This window comes from Salvelinus fontinalis, chromosome 17, assembly GCF_029448725.1.
Source record: "Salvelinus fontinalis isolate EN_2023a chromosome 17, ASM2944872v1, whole genome shotgun sequence".
Lineage (NCBI taxonomy): Eukaryota > Metazoa > Chordata > Actinopteri > Salmoniformes > Salmonidae > Salvelinus > Salvelinus fontinalis.
Window position 1 is genome coordinate 34,560,849 of NC_074681.1, and position 24,052 is coordinate 34,584,900.

Here is a 24,052-nt window from a genome sequence, read left to right on the forward strand (position 1 = left end):
GCTCCAGCAGGTATTTCTCACTGGTCACCCCCAAAGCCAATTCTTCCTTTGGCCGCCTCTCCTTCCAGTTCTTTGCTGCCAATGACTGTAACAAACTGCAAAAATCTCTGAAGCTGGAGACTCTTACCTCCCTCACTAGCTTTAAGCACCAGCTGTCAGAGCAGCTCACAGATCACTGCACATAGCTCATCTGTAAATAGCCCATCCAATCTACCTCATCCCCATACTGTATTTATTTATTTATCTTGCTCCTTTGCACCCCAGTATCTCAACTTGCACATTAATCTTCTGCACGTCCTACCATTCCAGTGTTTAATTGCTATATTGTAATTACTTTGCCACCATGACCTATTTATTGCCTTACCTCTCTTATCCTACCTCATTTGCACATGCTGTATATAGATTTTTCTACTGTATTATTGATTGTATGTTTGTTTATTCCATGTGTAACTCTGTGTTGTTGTATGTGTCGAACTGCTTTGCTTTATCTTGGCCTGGTCGCAGTTGCAAATGAGAACTTGTTCTCAACTAGCCTACCTGGTTAAATAAAGGTGAAATACAATAAATAAATAAAAAATGTATGTCGTTATGTGCTTATGTCTAGATGCTATCCTGTCCTGTTCCATGTCCATGCTAATTAAATGGTCACTCCCTGTACTTGCTTCTCGTCTCCAGCGTCGACCCTTACAATGTGTCTATGAAGGCTGAGAATAAATAAAAGGATGACAAATATGATTCTGGCTCAGTGGGAGTGAGATTTTTGGAGAGAATGGATCCTTGCCTTCTGGCTGATCCATATTTGGTGTCAGGTTGGATGGAGAAGCCCTTACGGGAAAAAACATGTTTTGCACATGTGAAATCACTTCACATGTGATGATGATATTTCACATATTGTCACATCATCACAAAACCTTTGTTGATTGGCTACTCATCCGTTGTATAACCCAACAACAGAAGTGCTTCCCTAAAAGCTGCCTGGGTTTAAACAAACATCTTCTCTTTTCAGAAAGGGACAGAATAGCAAAGTAATTTTTTTAACTCCTTGAATATTATAGGCTGCAGCTCAGCTTCAGAATGTCATAGACAGGAATCAATATATCCCCATATGCTTCGGAGTCACGTCTTTCGTGGGGATTTTGGAGCTTGTTTCTACCATAAGGCATCACCGATTTGAGCATTGTTATAGAACGCTTGATATAATTTGGATATGTTTCATGTATTTCTTTCAAAATATATAGCAAACAATAGATATCCTTTTTGCCCTTTCCTTACTCAATTCAAGCCCTGGTTTTAACCAAACACACCAAGCCCTTCCCAGACACGGAGGTATTTAATCAGTGCATTGGACAGTATTGAAGTATTTGGCTACACCGACATCTACGGATAACACAATTGTGTCTGTTAAACAGGTAAGCATACCACTTTTTTTGGAATAGGAAGAAATAGGCTCCAATTATATATGTAATTCTATGATTATGCCCATACATTTTTTTTGGTGCACACGTGCACATATAGGAGGCCCCTTACCAGGTAGAAGGGAATTTTACTTTAAAAACCTTAGCACTAGGGGCAGTTTCCTGAATTGCCGGATGACTGACGTGCCCAAAGTAAACTGCCTGTTACTCAGGCCCAGAAGCTAGGATATGCATATAATTGGTAGTATTAGATAGAAAACACTCTGAAGTTTCTAAAACTGTTAAAATAATTTATGTGAGTATAACCAAACTGATATGGCAGGCAAAAACCTGAGGACAATCCATCCGGAAATTGTTTTTTTTTTAGGTCACAGGCCTTTTCAATGCAGGCCTATGGGATAAACAAAAAAATAGGTCCCAGATTGCAGTTCCTATGATTTCCACTAGATGTCAACAGTCTTTAGACAGGGTTTCAGGCTTGTTTCTTGAAAAATTAACAAGTAGTTGTAGTTTATCCAAGGTGTTCTCAGGTAGACTCAGGTAGACAGGTAGACTTTTGGTGTGCATGAACGAGGGCGCGCTCTTCATTATTTTCCTTTTCTATTGAACACAGTTCTTTCTGTCTGAAATATGATCGTTTATTTACATATTAGGGTACCTTATATTGATTAGAAACATTGTTTCACTTGTTTAGACGAAGTTTACTGGTAGCTTTGTGGATTCCTTTGTATGCATGTTGAAGGAGTGGATTACTGAAATCAATGGCACTAACTAAACAGACCTTTTGGATATAAAGAAGGACTTTATTAAACAAAACAAACATTCATTGTGTAGCTGGGACCCTTGGGATTGCAAACAGAGGAAGATCTTCAAAGGTAAGCGATCTATTTTATCGCTATTTGTGATTTTTGCGAAGCCTGTGCTGGTTGAAAAAGTATTTTGATGTGGGGCGCTGTCCTCAGATAATTGCATGGTGTGCTTTCGCCGTAAAGCCTTTTTGAAATCTGACAACGCGGGTGGTTGGATTAACAAGAAGATAAGCTTTTAAATGATGTAAGACACTTATATGTTCATGAATGTTTAATATTACAATTTTGTCATTTGAATTTGGAGCGCTCCAGCTTCACCGGATGTTGTCGATTTTGATCCCGCTAGCGGGATCTGAGCCCTAATTAACCCCTGCATCGGAGAGTTACAATGTTGCTTTCACTATGTAGCCAGCTGCCTATAGTAGGAAACAGAGTTTCTTACTTATAATATGACACCTGTTATCACACATGGCACGATCCCACAATTGTTACAATTAAAATAACAGTTTTACATAACATATTTCACAAATATTTTAATATTTGTGTAGAACTGTAAAAAAGAGTGAGAATTTGAGCTTTAGAAACAAGTGCTTTAATGGGCCTCATTTCGCTGGAGCAGTGTAAAATAAGCTTTATGTCAATGACCCAGCCTTAACGAATTTAATTTATTTACATATCGAATTTGATTGATCAACATCAGTTTCAGCATTTATTTATTTTGTCTCTGCCTAAAGTGGTCTCTCCTCTTCTTTGGTACTGCATTGCAGTCAGCGATGTTTTCTCTCGGTAGCTGTCCATGGTCCAGAAATCAAATCATCTGAGAGAGACAGAGAGAGATAGAGAGTGAGAGAGCGAGATTAGGATGTAGTCTATTTAAAATAAAATAAAATACAAAGTAAGCAGGTGATAGATAATTGAGTAATGATCAACGCTTACCTTTTATTCAGACAAGTTGACTCGCCTGATATTCCTGGCAGCAAAAGCATGCACTGCTTCTTGGAGGTTGAGTAAGCCAACTCGTGCTCAATTGATATGGTGGCAAGTCCATTGAGTCTCTCTTGACTCATAGTAGGACACAGGTAGTTCTTGATGAGTTTGAGTTTGTAGAATGTGCACTCTCCACTTGCCACTATCACCGGGAGTGTGAGAAGAACTCTCAGGGTAACAAAGGCATTGGTCCGGATATGACCGGATATGTAGCCCAGTGAGTCGAGTGGTTTTGCCTCACTGTCCAGTCTCCTGCTCAAGACTTTGAGCTCATTACACAGATCTTTTGCGTCGATGTCCCTGGAATCGCTGTACGTAAGGGCCCTCTCCAGTGTTGCACAGTCCCTGGTAAGTGCTGCAATGTCCATGCCCTTGATGGGGATGTTGTACAGGATGCTGAAAACACTGCTGTGCTCTTCAAGCTGCGTAAAGCGCTTGTTGACGGACTGGATAGTAGAATCAAGAATCTGATTAAAGAAATTTACTTTGAATTTCTGCTGAGGGTCAGTCACAGACTCATCCTTTCCCTCATAGCCAAACAGACTCCTTTTCTTCCTGGGACGGACCGTGGGCTGCACTGGGAAACAGGGCTCAATAACCATCTTCTCTGCAAACTCTTTTGGCGCTTGCTAATGTGCCAGCGAAAGCTGCACCAGAGCGGTAGTCTTGGAGGAATACTCAGGTTGAGTTCAATTGAGCCGTGAAAGGTTAAAACTCACCGCCTGCAAACTCTTACTGGTGATGATCACTTCGAACAAGATGTCATACCAAAGACCACTGCGCACACGAAGCCAAAGTTGTTCATCTTGGCGGCAATGCTGTTTGCCTCCAACATTGTTTTAGCACCACAGCTGTCTGTGAGTTTTGTGTCGGTGGTGATCGACAACAGGGCATCATAAATCTCCCCGAGTTGGTAACGCACAGGTTTCACAGTCTCCACCCGGCTCTCCCATCTCGTAGCGCTGAGGGGTTTCACCGTGAGTCCATCTTTTATCTTTTACATCTTTTTTTATCTTTTGTTTTTGTAGTTTTGAGATTAGTAACTCGGTCATGCCCGCCCTTGTTACGTCAAGCAGTTCACTAAACTCCAGGAAGTGCTCTCTCGTGTGCACTGACCCATCATCATCGGTTGAAACAAAACACACCACCATGGTCATCTGCTCTGTTTTGCGCTTGTCTGATGTGAAGTCTAAAATTATATACAAATATTTGGCTGCTTTTAGCTCAATGCACAATGTCTAATAGATCTCTTGTGCCAGCATGTCAATGATTTAGTTCTGAATTATTTTACCGAGGTAGTGCGTCATGTGTTTCTTTGGTAGTGCGTCATGTGTTTCTTTGGAGTCCACTCTCCTTACATGCTCCTTCATGATTCCATCAAAGATACCCAGCATTTTTACAAACTTCAGAAAGTTCCCATTATTTGGCTCGTTCAGCCTGTCGTTGGTCCCACGTAACGCAATGTTCTGGGTGGCCATTACGCGTATCAGGGCTATGAGCCTCTGCAGCACCTACTGTCAGTGGAGAGTCTCTCCGTCAATAGCCCGTTGGGCATGGGCATCGATAGTTTGCTTGGACACCAGCCTGATCTCCAGCTCCTTCCAGCTCTGGAAACTATCTAGGTGGTCTTGTGACTTCTCATGCGAGCTGAGGAGGTGGCACAGATTCTTCCAGTTTCGGTTCCATCCTTGACCAGCACAGGTTTGCACTCATGTGAAAGAAATTTGCAACGAAAACAGAAGGCTGCATCGTTGTGATTGGAATAGACAAGCCATGGTCTCTCCACTCTCTCCCCGTTCGCCATCCTCCTATTGTAGTGGGACACCAAAAACTTTCGTTGCCCCTCATCTCTTGTGAAATTCCCCTCCTTATCCTGATGTGGCCCAGCCTGCACGAACATATCCCATAAAGGTCCATTCATATATTTTGGCCACTCACCGTGATCTTTTATGTTTTTTTGTCAGGGAGTCGGATTTAGCAGCAGCACCACCACTGTCATCGGGGATGGGAAGCGACGAATCTGAGTCCGTGTCCAAGATAGTATGGACTTTGCCGGTATTGTTTGGAGGTGTGGCTAGGTCTGGTGCAACCACCTGTTCATTTCTAGCCAGAGAGCTGTCATCGTCAGTGGAAGTGCATGGCTCGGACTCCTCCAGTTTGCCCTCTTCGCTGCTAGAATCAGCAAACGGTGGCTCGTTTTCTCGGCGAAGTAATGGCCTGTCCTCGGAGGCTTGTCATTCTCCACACTGGCTGATGGCCATTGCTGCACGGTGATAAATCTCAGCAGCGAATTTCTTTGGTTTAGAGATTGTGCCTCTTTTCACAAGCATATATGCTTTCTGGTAGTTTTTGTCTTTTAGACATGGTAGCAAATTGTTTCAAATCTATATAGCTTATCTTTTTTTTATTTTTATTATTTTTAAATGGGGACCCCATAAATTCTGGAGGAAAAAATGCACATTTTTACAGGGGAGATGAAGTTTATAAAATGACTGGCTGGGGCGTGGGACGGTGGATGCGCATTTATAAATCTGATGGAACCGCTAACAGGCACTACCCGCAGAATGCTGGGACGGTGGTGCTTCAACTCCATGCTATTAACCAATTAGCACCCAGGATCCGAACAACCTGTTTTATAACATTGCATTGCCTCTGGTTATTGAAAGAAATGTCTTAGACTGGTCTATTTATGTGTTCTGTAGGCCAATGTATTTGTTTCGTTTTTTATCGTTTTTAAATCTCTCTAGGAGAAAGTGACTTTTGTAAAAATATTCGCCTGTTTTTACCCCCCCCCCCCCCCCAAAATTAAATGCCAATTAACTGCCAATGTGGATATCATAAAGAACTACAAATGTATTATTTTAAGTGTTTCTAAAAACCCCCTATGGGAAAAATGAATGGCTGAAAATCGGTTGGAACCATTTCCCTGTTTGACCACTAGGTTTTATGGGTATTATGACACCTCCACTGTGGGGCTTTTCCCAGTTTTATTTTACAATTTGTATCATGATAAATATTAGCCACTATCGGGAGCCACCGTCAGTAACACCCGCATACATTTATTTTGGCATACTTTCATTCCGTTTACCTTTCTTTAATCTGTCACATCCTTGTGAATTGTTCCTGAGGGTTGCTAGCATTAGTGGATCATATTAAGCTAACGTTGTGCAATAGTTTGGGACATGTAGCCTATTTGAATCATTATGGAACTCAGACCACACGTAGCAGGAATTTATTCAGAGCGCCCAAGCTAGCCACACCTGCAGAGTGCGTTTACGCGACTTAAAAAGGTACGTCTGAGAACCAAATACTGAGAAGTGCGTAGGAAAAGCATGAAATCCTATATTGGGATCGAGCCCGAAGTGAAAAGGCTTACTGTCGAATTTGTTAAAATGTGTTTCCGCCCGGTCTCGAACCGGGGACCTTTCGCGTATTAGGCGAACGTGATAACCACTACACTACGGAAACTGAATGAGTGCAATACTAAGGTCGTGACTCACCTTGGCTGGGTGGGGCATTTATCGCTCTCAGAACCTAATGAAATCAGAAATGACTTTGTCCATTAATTAAGCAACAAGGCTTGAGAACCCGGGAATTATCGTGTCAATAACTCCTAAATAAGGGCTGATTCACCGTAGGGATGGTTTGGCTGGGCAGCCGGCTCTTGGAAGAGTCTTGGTGGTTCCAAACTTCTTCCATTTAAGAATGATGGAAGCCACTGTGTTCTTGGGTACCTTCAATGCTGCAGAAATGTTTTGGTGCCTTTCCCCACATCTGTGCCTCGACACAATCCTGTCTCGGAGCTCTAGGGACAATTCCTTCGACCTCATGGCTTGGTTTATGCTCTGACGTGCACTGTCAACTGTGGAACCTTACGTAGACAGACAGCTGTGTGCCTTTCCAAATCATGACCAATCAATTGAATTTACCACAGGTGGACTCCAATCAAGTTGTAGAAACATCTCAAGGATGATCAATGGAAACAGGATGGACCTGAGCTCAACTTCCAGCCTCATAGCAAAGGGTCTGAAAACGTATGTAAATAAGGTATTTTTTAAATATTTTTTTTATGAATAAAAACTATATGTTATCGCTTTGTCATTATGGGGTATTGTGTGTAGATAGATTTTATTTTATTTAATCCATTTTAGAATAAGGCTGTAACGTAACAAAATGTGGAAAAATCTGGATAAGAGCGTCTGCTAAATGACTTAAATGTAAATGTAAATGAAAAAAGTAAGGGGTCGGAATACTTTCCGAATGCACTGTAACTATGCGGGCCAGCTACTTTTCCTTTGCTAGCCAGCCAACTAAATCTATCACACAATCACATCAAGCAGCTGAAATGACAGAAAACTATCTGCACTTTTGTTTGTTTTAACATTGATCCACAGGTCGGAGAGGTAGACAGCAAGGTTTAGACAAACCTCAACTGTTTCAAGCCATATGCTAGCCGAGGGGCATTGGGAAATAATTGAATATTAAAATTTGTTTCCGCCCGGTTTCGAACCGGGGACCTTTTGCGTGTGAGGCGAACGTGATAACCACTACACTACGGAAACCACATCAAAAGCAGTGGAAGTCATGGAAAATATTAGGAATGCCCTCAAGTCTACTGCCCGTTATATCCCAAATAGAGTACCACAGTAAGAGCCATAATAGCCATAAAAACTAGTGGTCAAACAGGGAAATGGTTCCAATCGTTTTTCCACCTTCATGTTCCCCACAGGGGATTTAAAAAACACTTAAAATAAGGGCTGTGTTTCTTGTAGGCTTACCCTGGCATGGTAACCGTGTAAATCTCTCTAGGAGAAGGTGACTTTTGTAAAAATGTTCGCCTGTTTTTACCCCCCCCCAAAATTAAATGCCAATTAACTGCCAATGTGGCTATCATAAAGAACTACAAATGTATTATTTTAAGTGTTTCTAAAAACCCCCTATGGGAAAAATGAATGGCTGAAAATCGGTTGGAACCATTTCCCTGTTTGACCACTAGGTTTTATAGGTATTATGACACCTCCACTGTGGGGCTTTTCCCAGTTTTATTTTACAATTTGTATCATGATAAATATTAGCCACTATCGGGAGCCACCGTCAGTAACACCCGCATACATTTATTTTGGCATACTTTCATTCCGTTGACCTTTCTTTAATCTGTCACATCCTTGTGAATTGTTCCTGAGGGTTGCTAGCATTAGTGGATCATATTAAGCTAACGTTGTGCAATAGTTTGGGACATGTAGCCTATTTGAATCATTATGGAACTCAGACCACACGTAGCAGGAATTTATTCAGAGCGCCCAAGCTAGCCACACCTGCAGAGTGCGTTTACGCGACTTAAAAAGGTACGTCTGAGAACCAAATACTGAGAAGTGCGTAGGAAAAGCATGAAGTCCTATATTGGGATCGAGCCCGAAGTGAAAAGGCTTACTGTCAAATTTGTTAGAATGTGTTTCCGCCCGGTCTCGAACCGGGGACCTTTCGCGTGTTAGGCGAACTTGATAACCACTACACTACGGAAACTGAATGAGTGCAATACTAAGGGCGTGACTCACCTTGGCTGGGTGGGGCATTTATCGCTCTCAGAGCCTAATGAAATCAGAAATGACTTTGTCCATTAATTAAGCAACAAGGCTTGAGAACCTGGGAATTATCGTGTGAATAACTCCTAAATAAGGGCTGATTCACGGTAGGTATGGTTTGGCTGGGCAGCCGGCTCTTGGAAGAGTCTTGGTGGTTCCAAACTTCTTACATTTAAGAATGATGGAAGCCACTGTGTTCTTGGGTACCTTCAATGCTGCATAAATGTTTTGGTGCCTTTCCCCACATCTGTGCCTCGACACAATCCTGTCTCGGAGCTCTAGGGACAATTCCTTCGACCTCATGGCTTGGTTTATGCTCTGACGTGCACTGTCAACTGTGGAACCTTACGTAGACAGACAGCTGTGTGCCTTTCCAAATCATGACCAATCAATTGAATTTACCACAGGTGGACTCCAATCAAGTTGTAGAAACATCTCAAGGATGATCAATGGAAACAGGATGGACCTGAGCTCAATTTCCAGCCTCATAGCAAAGGGTCTGAAAACGTATGTAAATAAGGTATTTTTTAAATATTTTTTTATGAATAAAAACTATATGTTATCGCTTTGTCAGTATGGGGTATTGTGTGTAGATAGATTTTATTTAATTTAATCCATTTTAGAATAAGGCTGTAACGTAACAAAATGTGGAAAAAAGTAAGCGGTCTGAATACTTTCCGAATGCACTGTAACTATGCGGGCCAGCTACTTTTCCTTTGCTAGCCAGCCAACTAAATCTATCACACAATCACATCAAGCAGCTGAAATGACAGAAAACTATCTGCACTTTTGTTTGTTTTAACATTGATCCACAGGTCGGAGAGGTAGACAGCAAGGTTTAGACAAACCTCAACTGTTTCAAACCATATGCTAGCCGAGGGGCATTGGGAAATAATTGAATATTAAAATTTGTTTCCGCCCGGTTTCGAACCGGGGACCTTTCGCGTGTAAGGCGAACGTGATAACCACTACACTACGGAAACCACATCAAAAGCAGTGGAAGTCATGGAAAATATTAGGAATGCCCACAAGTCTACTGCCCGTTATATCCCAAATAGAGTACCACAGTAAGAGCCATAATAGCCATAAAAACTAGTGGTCAAACAGGGAAATGGTTCCAATCGTTTTTCCACCTTCATGTTCCCCACAGGGGATTTAAAAAACACTTAAAATAAGGGCTGTGTTTCTTGTAGGCTTACCCTGGCATGGTAACCGTGTAAATCTCTCTAGGAGAAGGTGACTTTTGTAAAAATGTTCGCCTGTTTTTACCCCCCGCCAAAATTAAATGCCAATTAACTGCCAATGTGGCTATCATAAAGAACTACAAATGTATTATTTTAAGTGTTTCTAAAAACCCCCTATGGGAAAAATGAATGGCTGAAAATCGGTTGGAACCATTTCCCTGTTTGACCACTAGGTTTTATGGGTATTATGACACCTCCACTGTGGGGCTTTTCCCAGTTTTATTTTACAATTTGTATCATGATAAATATTAGCCACTATCGGGAGCCACCGTCAGTAACACCCGCATACATTTATTTTGGCATACTTTCATTCCGTTGACCTTTCTTTAATCTGTCACATCCTTGTGAATTGTTCCTGAGGGTTGCTAGCATTAGTGGATCATATTAAGCTAACGTTGTGCAATAGTTTGGGACATGTAGCCTATTTGAATCATTATGGAACTCAGATCACACGTAGCAGGAATTTATTCAGAGCGCCCAAGCTAGCCACACCTGCAGAGTGCGTTTACGCGACTTAAAAAGGTACGTCTGAGAACCAAATACTGAGAAGTGCGTAGGAAAAGCATGAATTCCTATATTGGGATCGAGCCCGAAGTGAAAAGGCTTACTGTCGAATTTGTTAAAATGTGTTTCCGCCCGGTCTCGAACCGGGGACCTTTCGCGTGTTAGGCGAACGTGATAACCACCACACTACGGAAACTGAATGGGTGCAATACTAAGGGCTTGACTCACCTTGGCTGGGTGGGGCATTTATCGCTCTCAGAACCTAATGAAATCAGAAATGACTTTGTCCATTAATTAAGCAACAAGGCTTGAGAACCTGGGAATTATCGTGTGAATAACTCCTAAATAAGGGCTGATTCACCGTAGGGATGGTTTGGCTGGGCAGCCAGCTCTTGGAAGAGTCTTGGTGGTTCCAAACTTCTTCCATTTAAGAATGATGGAAGCCACTGTGTTCTTGGGTACCTTCAATGCTGCAGAAATGTTTTGGTGCCTTTCCCCACATCTGTGCCTCGACACAATCCTGTCTCGGAGCTCTAGGGACAATTCCTTCGACCTCATGGCTTGGTTTATGCTCTGACGTGCACTGTCAACTGTGGAACCTTACGTAGACAGACAGCTGTGTGCCTTTCCAAATCATGACCAATCAATTGAATTTACCACAGGTGGACTCCAATCAAGTTGTAGAAACATCTCAAGGATGATCAATGGAAACAGGATGGACCTGAGCTCAATTTCCAGCCTCATAGCAAAGGGTCTGAAAACGTATGTAAATAAGGTATTTTTTAAATATTATTTTATGAATAAAAACTATATGTTATCGCTTTGTCAGTATGGGGTATTGTGTGTAGATAGATTTTATTTAATTTAATCCATTTTAGAATAAGGCTGTAACGTAACAAAATGTGGAAAAAAGTAAGGGGTCTGAATACTTTCCGAATGCACTGTAACTATGCGGGCCAGCTACTTTTCCTTTGCTAGCCAGCCAACTAAATCTATCACACAATCACATCAAGCAGCTGAAATGACAGAAAACTATCTGCACTTTTGTTTGTTTTAACATTGATCCACAGGTCGGAGAGGTAGACAGCAAGGTTTAGACAAACCTCAACTGTTTCAAACCATATGCTAGCCGAGGGGCATTGGGAAATAATTGAATATTAAAATTTGTTTCCGCCCGGTTTCGAACCGGGGACCTTTTGCGTGTGAGGCGAACGTGATAACGACTACACTACGGAAACCACATCAAAAGCAGTGGAAGTCATGGAAAATATTAGGAATGCCCACAAGTCTACTGCCCGTTATATCCCAAATAGAGTACCACAGTAAGAGCCATAATAGCCATAAAAACTAGTGGTCAAACAGGGAAATGGTTCCAATCGTTTTTCCACCTTCATGTTCCCCACAGGGGATTTAAAAAACACTTAAAATAAGGGCTGTGTTTCTTGTAGGCTTACCCTGGCATGGTAACCGTGTAAATCTCTCTAGGAGAAGGTGACTTTTGTAAAAATGTTCGCCTGTTTTTACCCCCCCCCAAAATTAAATGCCAATTAACTGCCAATGTGGCTATCATAAAGAACTACAAATGTATTATTTTAAGTGTTTCTAAAAACCCCCTATGGGAAAAATGAATGGCTGAAAATCGGTTGGAACCATTTCCCTGTTTGACCACTAGGTTTTATGGGTATTATGACACCTCCACTGTGGGGCTTTTCCCAGTTTTATTTTACAATTTGTATCATGATAAATATTAGCCACTATCGGGAGCCACCGTCAGTAACACCCGCATACATTTATTTTGGCATACTTTCATTCCGTTGACCTTTCTTTAATCTGTCACATCCTTGTGAATTGTTCCTGAGGGTTGCTAGCATTAGTGGATCATATTAAGCTAACGTTGTGCAATAGTTTGGGACATGTAGCCTATTTGAATCATTATGGAACTCAGATCACACGTAGCAGGAATTTATTCAGAGCGCCCAAGCTAGCCACACCTGCAGAGTGCGTTTACGCGACTTAAAAAGGTACGTCTGAGAACCAAATACTGAGAAGTGCGTAGGAAAAGCATGAATTCCTATATTGGGATCGAGCCCGAAGTGAAAAGGCTTACTGTCGAATTTGTTAAAATGTGTTTCCGCCCGGTCTCGAACCGGGGACCTTTCGCGTGTTAGGCGAACGTGATAACCACTACACTACGGAAACTGAATGAGTGCAATACTAAGGGCGTGACTCACCTTGGCTGGGTGGGGCATTTATCGCTCTCAGAACCTAATGAAATCAGAAATGACTTTGTCCATTAATTAAGCAACAAGGCTTGAGAACCTGGGAATTATCGTGTGAATAACTCCTAAATAAGGGCTGATTCACCGTAGGGATGGTTTGGCTGGGCAGCCGGCTCTTGGAAGAGTCTTGGTGGTTCCAAACTTCTTCCATTTAAGAATGATGAAAGCCACTGTGTTCTTGGGTACCTTCAATGCTGCAGAAATGTTTTGGTGCCTTTCCCCACATCTGTGCCTCGACACAATCCTGTCTCGGAGCTCTAGGGACAATTCCTTCGACCTCATGGCTTGGTTTATGCTCTGACGTGCACTGTCAACTGTGGAACCTTACGTAGACAGACAGCTGTGTGCCTTTCCAAATCATGACCAATCAATTGAATTTACCACAGGTGGACTCCAATCAAGTTGTAGAAACATCTCAAGGATGATCAATGGAAACAGGATGGACCTGAGCTCAATTTCCAGCCTCATAGCAAAGGGTCTGAAAACGTATGTAAATAAGGTATTTTTTAAATATTTTTTTATGAATAAAAACTATATGTTATCGCTTTGTCATTATGGGGTATTGTGTGTAGATAGATTTTATTTAATTTAATCCATTTTAGAATAAGGCTGTAACGTAACAAAATGTGGAAAAAAGTAAGGGGTCTGAATACTTTCCGAATGCACTGTAACTATGCGGGCCAGCTACTTTTCCTTTGCTAGCCAGCCAACTAAATCTATCACACAATCACATCAAGCAGCTGAAATGACAGAAAACTATCTGCACTTTTGTTTGTTTTAACATTGATCCACAGGTCGGAGAGGTAGACAGCAAGGTTTAGACAAACCTCAACTGTTTCAAACCATATGCTAGCCGAGGGGCATTGGGAAATAATTGAATATTAAAATTTGTTTCCGCCCGGTTTCGAACCGGGGACCTTTTGCGTGTGAGGCGAACGTGATAACCACTACACTACGGAAACCACATCAAAAGCAGTGGAAGTCATGGAAAATATTAGGAATGCCCTCAAGTCTACTGCCCGTTATATCCCAAATAGAGTACCACAGTAAGAGCCATAATAGCCATAAAAACTAGTGGTCAAACAGGGAAATGGTTCCAATCGTTTTTCCACCTTCATGTTCCCCACAGGGGATTTAAAAAACACTTAAAATAAGGGCTGTGTTTCTTGTAGGCTTACCCTGGCATGGTAACCGTGTAAATCTCTCTAGGAGAAGGTGACTTTTGTAAAAATGTTCGCCTGTTTTTACCCCCCCCCAAAATTAAATGCCAATTAACTGCCAATGTGGCTATCATAAAGAACTACAAATGTATTATTTTAAGTGTTTCTAAAAACCCCCTATGGGAAAAATGAATGGCTGAAAATCGGTTGGAACCATTTCCCTGTTTGACCACTAGGTTTTATGGGTATTATGACACCTCCACTGTGGGGCTTTTCCCAGTTTTATTTTACAATTTGTATCATGATAAATATTAGCCACTATCGGGAGCCACCGTCAGTAACACCCGCATACATTTATTTTGGCATACTTTCATTCCGTTGACCTTTCTTTAATCTGTCACATCCTTGTGAATTGTTCCTGAGGGTTGCTAGCATTAGTGGATCATATTAAGCTAACGTTGTGCAATAGTTTGGGACATGTAGCCTATTTGAATCATTATGGAACTCAGATCACACGTAGCAGGAATTTATTCAGAGCGCCCAAGCTAGCCACACCTGCAGAGTGCGTTTACGCGACTTAAAAAGGTACGTCTGAGAACCAAATACTGAGAAGTGCGTAGGAAAAGCATGAATTCCTATATTGGGATCGAGCCCGAAGTGAAAAGGCTTACTGTCGAATTTGTTAAAATGTGTTTCCGCCCGGTCTCGAACCGGGGACCTTTCGCGTGTTAGGCGAACGTGATAACCACCACACTACGGAAACTGAATGGGTGCAATACTAAGGGCTTGACTCACCTTGGCTGGGTGGGGCATTTATCGCTCTCAGAACCTAATGAAATCAGAAATGACTTTGTCCATTAATTAAGCAACAAGGCTTGAGAACCTGGGAATTATCGTGTGAATAACTCCTAAATAAGGGCTGATTCACCGTAGGGATGGTTTGGCTGGGCAGCCGGCTCTTGGAAGAGTCTTGGTGGTTCCAAACTTCTTCCATTTAAGAATGATGGAAGCCACTGTGTTCTTGGGTACCTTCAATGCTGCAGAAATGTTTTGGTGCCTTTCCCCACATCTGTGCCTCGACACAATCCTGTCTCGGAGCTCTAGGGACAATTCCTTCGACCTCATGGCTTGGTTTATGCTCTGACGTGCACTGTCAACTGTGGAACCTTACGTAGACAGACAGCTGTGTGCCTTTCCAAATCATGACCAATCAATTGAATTTACCACAGGTGGACTCCAATCAAGTTGTAGAAACATCTCAAGGATGATCAATGGAAACAGGATGGACCTGAGCTCAATTTCCAGCCTCATAGCAAAGGGTCTGAAAACGTATGTAAATAAGGTATTTTTTAAATATTATTTTATGAATAAAAACTATATGTTATCGCTTTGTCAGTATGGGGTATTGTGTGTAGATAGATTTTATTTAATTTAATCCATTTTAGAATAAGGCTGTAACGTAACAAAATGTGGAAAAAAGTAAGGGGTCTGAATACTTTCCGAATGCACTGTAACTATGCGGGCCAGCTACTTTTCCTTTGCTAGCCAGCCAACTAAATCTATCACACAATCACATCAAGCAGCTGAAATGACAGAAAACTATCTGCACTTTTGTTTGTTTTAACATTGATCCACAGGTCGGAGAGGTAGACAGCAAGGTTTAGACAAACCTCAACTGTTTCAAACCATATGCTAGCCGAGGGGCATTGGGAAATAATTGAATATTAAAATTTGTTTCCGCCCGGTTTCGAACCGGGGACCTTTCGCGTGTGAGGCGAACGTGATAACCACTACACTACGGAAACCACATCAAAAGCAGTGGAAGTCATGGAAAATATTAGGAATGCCCACAAGTCTACTGCCCGTTATATCCCAAATAGAGTACCACAGTAAGAGCCATAATAGCCATAAAAACTAGTGGTCAAACAGGGAAATGGTTCCAATCGTTTTTCCACCTTCATGTTCCCCACAGGGGATTTAAAAAACACTTAAAATAAGGGCTGTGTTTCTTGTAGGCTTACCCTGGCATGGTAACCGTGTAAATCTCTCTAGGAGAAGGTGACTTTTGTAAAAATATTCGCCTGTTTTTACCCCCCCCAAAAATTAAATGCCAATTAACTGCCAATGTGGCTATCATAAAGAACTACAAATGTATTATTTTAAGTGTTTCTAAAAACCCCCTATGGGAAAAATGAATGGCTGAAAATCGGTTGGAACCATTTCCCTGTTTGACCACTAGGTTTTATGGGTATTATGACACCTCCACTGTGGGGCTTTTCCCAGTTTTATTTTACAATTTGTATCATGATAAATATTAGCCACTATCGGGAGCCACCGTCAGTAACACCCGCATACATTTATTTTGGCATACTTTCATTCCGTTGACCTTTCTTTAATCTGTCACATCCTTGTGAATTGTTCCTGAGGGTTGCTAGCATTAGTGGATCATATTAAGCTAACGTTGTGCAATAGTTTGGGACATGTAGCCTATTTGAATCATTATGGAACTCAGATCACACGTAGCAGGAATTTATTCAGAGCGCCCAAGCTAGCCACACCTGCAGAGTGCGTTTACGCGACTTAAAAAGGTACGTCTGAGAACCAAATACTGAGAAGTGCGTAGGAAAAGCATGAATTCCTATATTGGGATCGAGCCCGAAGTGAAAAGGCTTACTGTCGAATTTGTTAAAATGTGTTTCCGCCCGGTCTCGAACCGGGGACCTTTCGCGTGTTAGGCGAACGTGATAACCACTACACTACGGAAACTGAATGAGTGCAATACTAAGGGCGTGACTCACCTTGGCTGGGTGGGGCATTTATCGCTCTCAGAACCTAATGAAATCAGAAATGACTTTGTCCATTAATTAAGCAACAAGGCTTGAGAACCTGGGAATTATCGTGTGAATAACTCCTAAATAAGGGCTGATTCACCGTAGGGATGGTTTGGCTGGGCAGCCGGCTCTTGGAAGAGTCTTGGTGGTTCCAAACTTCTTCCATTTAAGAATGATGGAAGCCACTGTGTTCTTGGGTACCTTCAATGCTGCAGAAATGTTTTGGTGCCTTTCCCCACATCTGTGCCTCGACACAATCCTGTCTCGGAGCTCTAGGGACAATTCCTTCGACCTCATGGCTTGGTTTATGCTCTGACGTGCACTGTCAACTGTGGAACCTTACGTAGACAGACAGCTGTGTGCCTTTCCAAATCATGACCAATCAATTGAATTTACCACAGGTGGACTCCAATCAAGTTGTAGAAACATCTCAAGGATGATCAATGGAAACAGGATGGACCTGAGCTCAATTTCCAGCCTCATAGCAAAGGGTCTGAAAACGTATGTAAATAAGGTATTTTTTAAATATTTTTTTATGAATAAAAACTATATGTTATCGCTTTGTCAGTATGGGGTATTGTGTGTAGATAGATTTTATTTAATTTAATCCATTTTAGAATAAGGCTGTAACGTAACAAAATGTGGAAAAAAGTAAGGGGTCTGAATACTTTCCGAATGCACTGTAACTATGCGGGCCAGCTACTTTTCCTTTGCTAGCCAGCCAACTAAATCTATCACACAATCACATCAAGCAGCTGAAATGACAGAAAACTATCTGCACTTTTGTTTGTTTTAACATTGATCCACAGGTCGGAGAGGTAGACAGCAAGGTTTAGACAAACCTCAACTGTTTCAAACCATATGCTAGCCGAGGGGCATTGGGAAATAATTGAATATTAAAATTTGTTTCCGCCCGGTTTCGAACCGGGGACCTTTTGCGTGTGAGGCGAACGTGATAACCACTACACTACGGAAACCACATCAAAAGCAGTGGAAGTCATGGAAAATATTAGGAATGCCCTCAAGTCTACTGCCCGTTATATCCCAAATAGAGTACCACAGTAAGAGCCATAATAGCCATAAAAACTAGTGGTCAAACAGGGAAATGGTTCCAATCGTTTTTCCACCTTCATGTTCCCCACAGGGGATTTAAAAAACACTTAAAATAAGGGCTGTGTTTCTTGTAGGCTTACCCTGGCATGGTAACCGTGTAAATCTCTCTAGGAGAAGGTGACTTTTGTAAAAATGTTCGCCTGTTTTTACCCCCCCCCAAAATTAAATGCCAATTAACTGCCAATGTGGCTATCATAAAGAACTACAAATGTATTATTTTAAGTGTTTCTAAAAACCCCCTATGGGAAAAATGAATGGCTGAAAATCGGTTGGAACCATTTCCCTGTTTGACCACTAGGTTTTATGGGTATTATGACACCTCCACTGTGGGGCTTTTCCCAGTTTTATTTTACAATTTGTATCATGATAAATATTAGCCACTATCGGGAGCCACCGTCAGTAACACCCGCATACATTTATTTTGGCATACTTTCATTCCGTTGACCTTTCTTTAATCTGTCACATCCTTGTGAATTGTTCCTGAGGGTTGCTAGCATTAGTGGATCATATTAAGCTAACGTTGTGCAATAGTTTGGGACATGTAGCCTATTTGAATCATTATGGAACTCAGATCACACGTAGCAGGAATTTATTCAGAGCGCCCAAGCTAGCCACACCTGCAGAGTGCGTTTACGCGACTTAAAAAGGTACGTCTGAGAACCAAATACTGAGAAGTGCGTAGGAAAAGCATGAATTCCTATATTGGGATCGAGCCCGAAGTGAAAAGGCTTACTGTCGAATTTGTTAAAATGTGTTTCCGCCCGGTCTCGAACCGGGGACCTTTCGCGTGTTAGGCGAACGTGATAACCACTACACTACGGAAACTGAATGAGTGCAATACTAAGGGCGTGACTCACCTTGGCTGGGTGGGGCATTTATCGCTCTCAGAACCTAATGAAATCAGAAATGACTTTGTCCATTAATTAAGCAACAAGGCTTGAGAACCTGGGAATTATCGTGTGAATAACTCCTAAATAAGGGCTGATTCACCGTAGGGATGGTTTGGCTGGGCAGCCGGCTCTTGGAAGAGTCTTGGTGGTTCCAAACTTCTTCCATTTAAGAATGATGGAAGCCACTGTGTTCTTGGGTACCTTCAATGCTGCAGAAATGTTTTGGTGCCTTTCCCCACATCTGTGCCTCGACACAATCCTGTCTCGGAGCTCTAGGGACAATTCCTTCGACCTCATGGCTTGGTTTATGCTCTGACGTGCACTGTCAACTGTGGAACCTTACGTAGACAGACAGCTGTGTGCCTTTCCAAATCATGACCAATCAATTGAATTTACCACAGGTGGACTCCAATCAAGTTGTAGAAACATCTCAAGGATGATCAATGGAAACAGGATGGACCTGAGCTCAATTTCCAGCCTCATAGCAAAGGGTCTGAAAACGTATGTAAATAAGGTATTTTTTAAATATTTTTTTATGAATAAAAACTATATGTTATCGCTTTGTCAGTATGGGGTATTGTGTGTAGATAGATTTTATTTAATTTAATCCATTTTAGAATAAGGCTGTAACGTAACAAAATGTGGAAAAAAGTAAGGGGTCTGAATACTTTCCGAATGCACTGTAACTATGCGGGCCAGCTACTTTTCCTTTGCTAGCCAGCCAACTAAATCTATCACACAATCACATCAAGCAGCTGAAATGACAGAAAACTATCTGCACTTTTGTTTGTTTTAACATTGATCCACAGGTCGGAGAGGTAGACAGCAAGGTTTAGACAAACCTCAACTGTTTCAAACCATATGCTAGCCGAGGGGCATTGGGAAATAATTGAATATTAAAATTTGTTTCCGCCCGGTTTCGAACCGGGGACCTTTTGCGTGTGAGGCGAACGTGATAACCACTACACTACGGAAACCACATCAAAAGCAGTGGAAGTCATGGAAAATATTAGGAATGCCCTCAAGTCTACTGCCCGTTATATCCCAAATAGAGTACCACAGTAAGAGCCATAATAGCCATAAAAACTAGTGGTCAAACAGGGAAATGGTTCCAATCGTTTTTCCACCTTCATGTTCCCCACAGGGGATTTAAAAAACACTTAAAATAAGGGCTGTGTTTCTTGTAGGCTTACCCTGGCATGGTAACCGTGTAAATCTCTCTAGGAGAAGGTGACTTTTGTAAAAATGTTCGCCTGTTTTTACCCCCCCCCAAAATTAAATGCCAATTAACTGCCAATGTGGCTATCATAAAGAACTACAAATGTATTATTTTAAGTGTTTCTAAAAACCCCCTATGGGAAAAATGAATGGCTGAAAATCGGTTGGAACCATTTCCCTGTTTGACCACTAGGTTTTATGGGTATTATGACACCTCCACTGTGGGGCTTTTCCCAGTTTTATTTTACAATTTGTATCATGATAAATATTAGCCACTATCGGGAGCCACCGTCAGTAACACCCGCATACATTTATTTTGGCATACTTTCATTCCGTTGACCTTTCTTTAATCTGTCACATCCTTGTGAATTGTTCCTGAGGGTTGCTAGCATTAGTGGATCATATTAAGCTAACGTTGTGCAATAGTTTGGGACATGTAGCCTATTTGAATCATTATGGAACTCAGATCACACGTAGCAGGAATTTATTCAGAGCGCCCAAGCTAGCCACACCTGCAGAGTGCGTTTACGCGACTTAAAAAGGTACGTCTGAGAACCAAATACTGAGAAGTGCGTAGGAAAAGCATGAATTCCTATATTGGGATCGAGCCCGAAGTGAAAAGGCTTACTGTCGAATTTGTTAAAATGTGTTTCCGCCCGGTCTCGAACCGGGGACCTTTCGCGTGTTAGGCGAACGTGATAACCACTACACTACGGAAACTGAATGAGTGCAATACTAAGGGCGTGACTCACCTTGGCTGGGTGGGGCATTTATCGCTCTCAGAACCTAATGAAATCAGAAATGACTTTGTCCATTAATTAAGCAACAAGGCTTGAGAACCTGGGAATTATCGTGTGAATAACTCCTAAATAAGGGCTGATTCACCGTAGGGATGGTTTGGCTGGGCAGCCGGCTCTTGGAAGAGTCTTGGTGGTTCCAAACTTCTTCCATTTAAGAATGATGGAAGCCACTGTGTTCTTGGGTACCTTCAATGCTGCAGAAATGTTTTGGTGCCTTTCCCCACATCTGTGCCTCGACACAATCCTGTCTCGGAGCTCTAGGGACAATTCCTTCGACCTCATGGCTTGGTTTATGCTCTGACGTGCACTGTCAACTGTGGAACCTTACGTAGACAGACAGCTGTGTGCCTTTCCAAATCATGACCAATCAATTGAATTTACCACAGGTGGACTCCAATCAAGTTGTAGAAACATCTCAAGGATGATCAATGGAAACAGGATGGACCTGAGCTCAATTTCCAGCCTCATAGCAAAGGGTCTGAAAACGTATGTAAATAAGGTATTTTTTAAATATTTTTTTATGAATAAAAACTATATGTTATCGCTTTGTCAGTATGGGGTATTGTGTGTAGATAGATTTTATTTAATTTAATCCATTTTAGAATAAGGCTGTAACGTAACAAAATGTGGAAAAAAGTAAGGGGTCTGAATACTTTCCGAATGCACTGTAACTATGCGGGCCAGCTACTTTTCCTTTGCTAGCCAGCCAACTAAATCTATCACACAATCACATCAAGCAGCTGAAATGACAGAAAACTATCTGCACTTTTGTTTGTTTTAACATTGATCCACAGGTCGGAGAGGTAGACAGCAAGGTTTAGACAAACCTCAACTGTTTCAAACCATATGCTAGCCGAGGGGCATTGGGAAATAATTGAATATTAAAATTTGTTTCCGCCCGGTTTCGAACCGGGGACCTTTCGCGTGTGAGGCGAACGTGATAACCACTACACTACGGAAACCACATCAAAAGCAGTGGAAGTCATGGAAAATATTAGGAATGCCCACAAGTCTACTGCCCGTTATATCCCAAATAGAGTACCACAGTAAGAGCCATAATAGCCATAAAAACTAGTGGTCAAACAGGGAAATGGTTCCAATCGTTTTTCCACCTTCATGTTCCCCACAGGGGATTTAAAAAACACTTAAAATAAGGGCTGTGTTTCTTGTAGGCTTACCCTGGCATGGTAACCGTGTAAATCTCTCTAGGAGAAGGTGACTTTTGTAAAAATGTTCGCCTGTTTTTACCCCCCCCCAAAATTAAATGCCAATTAACTGCCAATGTGGCTATCATAAAGAACTACAAATGTATTATTTTAAGTGTTTCTAAAAACCCCCTATGGGAAAAATGAATGGCTGAAAATCGGTTGGAACCATTTCCCTGTTTGACCACTAGGTTTTATGGGTATTATGACACCTCCACTGTGGGGCTTTTCCCAGTTTTATTTTACAATTTGTATCATGATAAATATTAGCCACTATCGGGAGCCACCGTCAGTAACACCCGCATACATTTATTTTGGCATACTTTCATTCCGTTGACCTTTCTTTAATCTGTCACATCCTTGTGAATTGTTCCTGAGGGTTGCTAGCATTAGTGGATCATATTAAGCTAACGTTGTGCAATAGTTTGGGACATGTAGCCTATTTGAATCATTATGGAACTCAGACCACACGTAGCAGGAATTTATTCAGAGCGCCCAAGCTAGCCACACCTGCAGAGTGCGTTTACGCGACTTAAAAAGGTACGTCTGAGAACCAAATACTGAGAAGTGCGTAGGAAAAGCATGAATTCCTATATTGGGATCGAGCCCGAAGTGAAAAGGCTTACTGTCGAATTTGTTAAAATGTGTTTCCGCCCGGTCTCGAACCGGGGACCTTTCGCGTGTTAGGCGAACGTGATAACCACTACACTACGGAAACTGAATGAGTGCAATACTAAGGGCGTGACTCACCTTGGCTGGGTGGGGCATTTATCGCTCTCAGAACCTAATGAAATCAGAAATGACTTTGTCCATTAATTAAGCAACAAGGCTTGAGAACCTGGGAATTATCGTGTGAATAACTCCTAAATAAGGGCTGATTCACCGTAGGGATGGTTTGGCTGGGCAGCCGGCTCTTGGAAGAGTCTTGGTGGTTCCAAACTTCTTCCATTTAAGAATGATGGAAGCCACTGTGTTCTTGGGTACCTTCAATGCTGCAGAAATGTTTTGGTGCCTTTCCCCACATCTGTGCCTCGACACAATCCTGTCTCGGAGCTCTAGGGACAATTCCTTCGACCTCATGGCTTGGTTTATGCTCTGACGTGCACTGTCAACTGTGGAACCTTACGTAGACAGACAGCTGTGTGCCTTTCCAAATCATGACCAATCAATTGAATTTACCACAGGTGGACTCCAATCAAGTTGTAGAAACATCTCAAGGATGATCAATGGAAACAGGATGGACCTGAGCTCAATTTCCAGCCTCATAGCAAAGGGTCTGAAAACGTATGTAAATAAGGTATTTTTTAAATATTTTTTTATGAATAAAAACTATATGTTATCGCTTTGTCAGTATGGGGTATTGTGTGTAGATAGATTTTATTTAATTTAATCCATTTTAGAATAAGGCTGTAACGTAACAAAATGTGGAAAAAAGTAAGGGGTCTGAATACTTTCCGAATGCACTGTAACTATGCGGGCCAGCTACTTTTCCTTTGCTAGCCAGCCAACTAAATCTATCACACAATCACATCAAGCAGCTGAAATGACAGAAAACTATCTGCACTTTTGTTTGTTTTAACATTGATCCACAGGTCGGAGAGGTAGACAGCAAGGTTTAGACAAACCTCAACTGTTTCAAACCATATGCTAGCCGAGGGGCATTGGGAAATAATTGAATATTAAAATTTGTTTCCGCCCGGTTTCGAACCGGGGACCTTTCGCGTGTGAGGCGAACGTGATAACCACTACACTACGGAAACCACATCAAAAGCAGTGGAAGTCATGGAAAATATTAGGAATGCCCACAAGTCTACTGCCCGTTATATCCCAAATAGAGTACCACAGTAAGAGCCATAATAGCCATAAAAACTAGTGGTCAAACAGGGAAATGGTTCCAATCGTTTTTCCACCTTCATGTTCCCCACAGGGGATTTAAAAAACACTTAAAATAAGGGCTGTGTTTCTTGTAGGCTTACCCTGGCATGGTAACCGTGTAAATCTCTCTAGGAGAAGGT

The 24,052-nt window shown here is 41.8% G+C and overlaps 1 protein-coding gene, 1 long non-coding RNA gene and 18 other non-coding genes across 20 annotated transcripts; 1 reads left to right on the forward strand and 19 right to left on the reverse strand.

Annotated features, from left to right (window-relative positions):
• Window positions 1-3,037: 3,037 nt before the first annotated feature.
• On the reverse strand, window positions 3,038-4,689 carry LOC129813506 (uncharacterized). Its single transcript, XM_055865802.1, has 3 exons — window positions 4,503-4,689; window positions 3,161-3,788; window positions 3,038-3,041 (listed from the first exon to the last, which is right to left on the reverse strand). The coding sequence occupies exons 1-3, from the start codon at window positions 4,687-4,689 to the stop codon at window positions 3,038-3,040; spliced, it is 819 nt and encodes a 272-aa protein (XP_055721777.1).
• Window positions 4,690-6,606: 1,917 nt separating this feature from the next.
• trnai-aau (transfer RNA isoleucine (anticodon AAU)) lies at window positions 6,607-6,679 on the reverse strand. The gene has a single exon. It is a non-coding gene; the product is annotated as a tRNA-Ile (tRNA).
• Window positions 6,680-6,808: 129 nt separating this feature from the next.
• On the forward strand, window positions 6,809-23,376 carry LOC129814204 (uncharacterized). Its single transcript, XR_008753238.1, has 9 exons — window positions 6,809-7,245; window positions 9,201-9,300; window positions 11,204-11,303; window positions 13,207-13,306; window positions 15,210-15,309; window positions 17,213-17,312; window positions 19,216-19,315; window positions 21,219-21,318; window positions 23,222-23,376. It is a non-coding gene; the product is annotated as an uncharacterized LOC129814204 (long non-coding RNA).
• trnav-cac (transfer RNA valine (anticodon CAC)) lies at window positions 7,701-7,773 on the reverse strand. Its single transcript has one exon. It is a non-coding gene; the product is annotated as a tRNA-Val (tRNA).
• Window positions 8,662-8,734, reverse strand: trnav-aac (transfer RNA valine (anticodon AAC)). The gene has a single exon. It is a non-coding gene; the product is annotated as a tRNA-Val (tRNA).
• Window positions 9,704-9,776, reverse strand: trnav-uac (transfer RNA valine (anticodon UAC)). Its single transcript has one exon. It is a non-coding gene; the product is annotated as a tRNA-Val (tRNA).
• On the reverse strand, window positions 10,665-10,737 carry trnav-aac (transfer RNA valine (anticodon AAC)). The gene has a single exon. It is a non-coding gene; the product is annotated as a tRNA-Val (tRNA).
• trnav-cac (transfer RNA valine (anticodon CAC)) lies at window positions 11,707-11,779 on the reverse strand. The gene has a single exon. It is a non-coding gene; the product is annotated as a tRNA-Val (tRNA).
• On the reverse strand, window positions 12,668-12,740 carry trnav-aac (transfer RNA valine (anticodon AAC)). The gene has a single exon. It is a non-coding gene; the product is annotated as a tRNA-Val (tRNA).
• trnav-cac (transfer RNA valine (anticodon CAC)) lies at window positions 13,710-13,782 on the reverse strand. The gene has a single exon. It is a non-coding gene; the product is annotated as a tRNA-Val (tRNA).
• On the reverse strand, window positions 14,671-14,743 carry trnav-aac (transfer RNA valine (anticodon AAC)). Its single transcript has one exon. It is a non-coding gene; the product is annotated as a tRNA-Val (tRNA).
• Window positions 15,713-15,785, reverse strand: trnav-cac (transfer RNA valine (anticodon CAC)). The gene has a single exon. It is a non-coding gene; the product is annotated as a tRNA-Val (tRNA).
• Window positions 16,674-16,746, reverse strand: trnav-aac (transfer RNA valine (anticodon AAC)). The gene has a single exon. It is a non-coding gene; the product is annotated as a tRNA-Val (tRNA).
• Window positions 17,716-17,788, reverse strand: trnav-cac (transfer RNA valine (anticodon CAC)). Its single transcript has one exon. It is a non-coding gene; the product is annotated as a tRNA-Val (tRNA).
• On the reverse strand, window positions 18,677-18,749 carry trnav-aac (transfer RNA valine (anticodon AAC)). Its single transcript has one exon. It is a non-coding gene; the product is annotated as a tRNA-Val (tRNA).
• On the reverse strand, window positions 19,719-19,791 carry trnav-cac (transfer RNA valine (anticodon CAC)). The gene has a single exon. It is a non-coding gene; the product is annotated as a tRNA-Val (tRNA).
• Window positions 20,680-20,752, reverse strand: trnav-aac (transfer RNA valine (anticodon AAC)). The gene has a single exon. It is a non-coding gene; the product is annotated as a tRNA-Val (tRNA).
• trnav-cac (transfer RNA valine (anticodon CAC)) lies at window positions 21,722-21,794 on the reverse strand. Its single transcript has one exon. It is a non-coding gene; the product is annotated as a tRNA-Val (tRNA).
• trnav-aac (transfer RNA valine (anticodon AAC)) lies at window positions 22,683-22,755 on the reverse strand. The gene has a single exon. It is a non-coding gene; the product is annotated as a tRNA-Val (tRNA).
• Window positions 23,377-23,724: 348 nt separating the features above from the next.
• Window positions 23,725-23,797, reverse strand: trnav-cac (transfer RNA valine (anticodon CAC)). Its single transcript has one exon. It is a non-coding gene; the product is annotated as a tRNA-Val (tRNA).
• Between the last annotated feature and the right edge of the window lie 255 nt (window positions 23,798-24,052).

Bases quoted from the DNA above. Each gene is read 5' to 3' on its own strand.
- LOC129813506 (XM_055865802.1), bottom strand. From the start codon at position 4,689: ATGGCCACCCAGAACATTGCGTTACGTGGGACCAACGACAGGCTGAAC. The intron at 3,789-4,502 runs GTAAAATAATTC...CCTGTTTCCCAG, and splicing joins ACACATGACGCACTACCTCG to TGCAGCCCACGGTCCGTCCC.